The 3,274-nt window shown below is 49.8% G+C and overlaps 1 protein-coding gene across 1 annotated transcript; it reads left to right on the plus strand.

Annotated features, from left to right (window-relative positions):
• The first annotated feature begins 242 nt into the window (after window positions 1-242).
• On the plus strand, window positions 243-3,039 carry ARC (activity regulated cytoskeleton associated protein). Its single transcript, XM_081014343.1, has one exon. It carries the CDS (start codon window positions 811-813, stop codon window positions 2,029-2,031), a length of 1,221 nt encoding a protein of 406 aa, XP_080870469.1. The 5' UTR covers window positions 243-810; the 3' UTR covers window positions 2,032-3,039.
• The last annotated feature ends 235 nt before the right edge of the window (window positions 3,040-3,274 follow it).

A 3,274-nucleotide genomic window follows, 5' to 3' on the forward strand; every position in this document is an offset into this window, starting at 1 on the left:
ACTTTTGCAAAAAGGGCCTTTATGGATAAAGGGTTGAGAGATGAATAAGACCTTTTCTTTTGGGGGGGAGTGGAGAGGGGGAGAAAGGGGGAGCTGAAAGGGGTGAGGAGAAAAGGTAGGAATTACTCATCCATCCATCCAACTGTCTCCAGAACCTTTAAAGTGCTTCTCGCCTCAAGTCTGGGGGTGTGTGGAAGGGGGTGGGAGAAGCTAAAGGGAGCCGGGGAGGGCGAGGGAGAGAGATGCTTGCCAGGAGCTGTGTTTTCCACTGAATCTTTCTCCTCCAATCAGCAGCAAGATGCCGATGAGCACAGAGGCTTGGCTACACCCACATAGGGAGGTGTGTGGTGTATAAGTATAGGGATCCGTCTGAGCTAGTGGCACATCACAGAGAGAAAGCAAATAGCTCTCTGTTTTCCAGCTAAGCAGAGGAGAGAGAGATTCAGACACTTGTTAGCGTGAAGTTCAAGGAAGACTCGAAAGCAAGGAAGCAGCAGCAGGAACGACACAGGCAACAGCGGAGAGCATTACCACTTGCTGGGGAAGTTCTCGACAGCTGAGCTCAGGGATTAAGGACTCCTGGGAGACGGAGGAAGGACCAGACACTGAAGAGAACTTTTTATTGTCCTGGACTTTGGCTGTAGCACAAGGGCAGTTGGAAGGCAAGACTTCCCAGGGTGATTTTCTTGATTTGGTTGTGTTTGTAATTTGCAGGGGAAACGGGTAGTCCATTTCTGGACTGGGTGGTTGCGACTTTTGGAGAGAGTCTGTCAAGGGGGCGAAAGCTTGATTAGCCCACAGCTAGGAAACATGCAGTTGGACAACATCAACCAGGTGAACCTCCACTCTTTCCAGGGCCACCGCGGCGTGGCCAATAACAACAAGCCCAATGTGATCCTCCAGATAGGGAAGTGCAGGGCGGAGATGCTAGACCACGTCAGGAGGACCCACCGGCACCTCCTGACCGAGGTGTCAAAGCAGGTGGAGCGGGAGCTGAAAGGCCTGCAGAAGTCGGTGGGGAAACTTGAGAACAACCTTGAGGACCATGTCCCCTCAGCTGCTGAGAACCAGAGGTGGAAGAAGTCCATCAAGGCCTGCCTGTCTAGATGCCAGGAGACCATTGCTCACTTGGAGAGGTGGGTCAAGAGAGAGATGAATGTCTGGAAGGAAGTGTTCTTCCGCCTGGAGAAGTGGGCTGACCGGCTCGAGTCTGGTGGGGCAAAGTACTGCCATGGAGACAACCACAGGCAGACTGTCTCGGTAGGGGTGGGAGGCCCAGAGATCAGGCCCAGTGAAGGGGAGATTTATGATTATGCCCTAGACATGAGCCAGATGTATGCCCTGACACCTCCTCCTACTGGGGATGTCCCTATCGTGCCTCAGTCCCATGATTCCTACCAGTGGGTCTCTGTCTCAGAAGATACTCCACCTTCCCCAGTGGAGACCCAGATTTTTGAGGACCCCAGGGAGTTCCTGACTCACTTGGAGGACTATTTGAAGCAGGTGGGTGGCACTGAGGAGTACTGGCTCTCTCAGATTGAGAACCACATGAACGGGCCAGCCAAAAAGTGGTGGGAGTACAAGCAGGACTCCGTCAAGAACTGGCTGGAGTTCAAGAAGGAGTTTCTTCAGTATAGCGAGGGCACCCTGACCAGGGATGCCATTAAGAGAGAGCTGGATCTCCCTCAGAAGGATGGAGAACCTCTAGATCAGTTCCTCTGGCGCAAAAGGGACCTGTACCAGACCCTCTACGTTGATGCTGAGGAGGAGGAGGTCATCCAGTATGTGGTAGGGACCCTCCAGCCCAAACTCAAACGCTTCCTCAGCCACCCTTACCCCAAAACTTTAGAACAGCTGATTCAGAGGGGCAAGGAAGTTGAGGTCAACTTTGACAACTCTGAGGAGCCCAGTCCCCAGAGGACCCCTGAGTTAAGGGACTCATTGGAAAGCCTCCCTCCCTCCACCACTGCCAGCCCAATCGCTAGTGACGGAACTCAACCCGAGGTTTCCGTCCCTACCACAGTGATATGAGCAGAGTAGTGTGAAACAGGTATGACAAAGAAGGGGGTTGGTGGATTATTTAGGAAGGCAGTTTCCTTTCATCTGAGAACTTCAGCTATGGTGGGTCTGAAGATACACTCAGCCTAATGACCGGTAGGAGGAAAATCTAATTTTCTTCAAGATCAACCATGCTGAGAGCGTGGCTAGCCTGAATCACTCAAGATGGTTCAAGCTGGATAATGGATGGCTCTTTTGAGGATTTCTTTTTAAAAAGCCATTGCAAGGACTGGACTATGTCAGAAAGACAAACCAGCCTCTTCGTCGTGGCAGAGGCAGCCACACCTCCTGGGGCACAGCTTCCCAGGGAATTTCATCGGGCATGACAGAAGGATTTCCTTCTTGCTCACATCAGTCCTTTCCTTCAAGGTGCTTTTCCTTCCAGACATTCTCCTCCCCGCTTCTGGGAACCATCAGTGGACTTTCACTAACTCTCTTGAAAGCTATTGGTTTTCCCCTCTTTCTCCTGCTTCTTCCAACTTTTCAGCTGAGCTCCAAACAGATTGGGGAAGGGAACTTTTAGCAAGTTTGGGAAGGTCCTGAAGGACTTCAGCAGGAGTTCCAGCCATCAAATTAACCCATCCCCTGCTCTCACCCAACTCTCATGTTTCCATCTCCAAGTGGACCTCTGGATTCTCTTTGGTTTTGACTTGGGCATTCAGGTCTTTCAGCTCCAGAAGGATCATCAGCCACACATTCCAGAGTGGCCATGAGCCTGATGCTTTGCTCCTCTACATTCTAGATTTTGGGAAGATAGGGCTTTGCGAGGGTGGGGCGCCTACTTCTCACATCAAGATCCTAAACAGAAAAAACAAAAAGCACTCTAAAGTTGTAGAGGGGTTAGTTTCCTAGACTATTTTTTTTTTTAAAAAAAAAAGTTGCATACAAACACAACTTGAATTAAGAAGTCATGCCACCTTAATCTCTACACCAAGAAGATAGAGATGGCACATCCATTGAACACCTTTGAGAATTTTTTTTTTTTTAAATAAAGAACGTTAAACAGCTTTCCCCAATGCTGAGAAGCAAAAGACAGGCAACTTTGAGAAACTTTGGTAGTTGGAGAGAGGAAAAAAACGAAACATGAAGCATGAAGTCTCTGCTAGAGAAAGTCTGCGCCCTCTACAGTCGTAGAACTGAAGGAAGGAACCAGCTGTAGCCTTTTAGAATGGCTTGCTAGTCCATAAGACTAGAAGAAGGCAGAACTCGCACGGAG

Source organism: Podarcis pityusensis (genome assembly GCF_964106645.2).
Source record: "Podarcis pityusensis genome assembly, chromosome: 7".
Taxonomy (NCBI): domain Eukaryota; kingdom Metazoa; phylum Chordata; class Lepidosauria; order Squamata; family Lacertidae; genus Podarcis; species Podarcis pityusensis.

Excerpts from the sequence above, each read along its gene's own strand:
- ARC (XM_081014343.1), top strand. The coding sequence starts at position 811 with ATGCAGTTGGACAACATCAACCAGGTGAACCTCCACTCTTTCCAGGGC.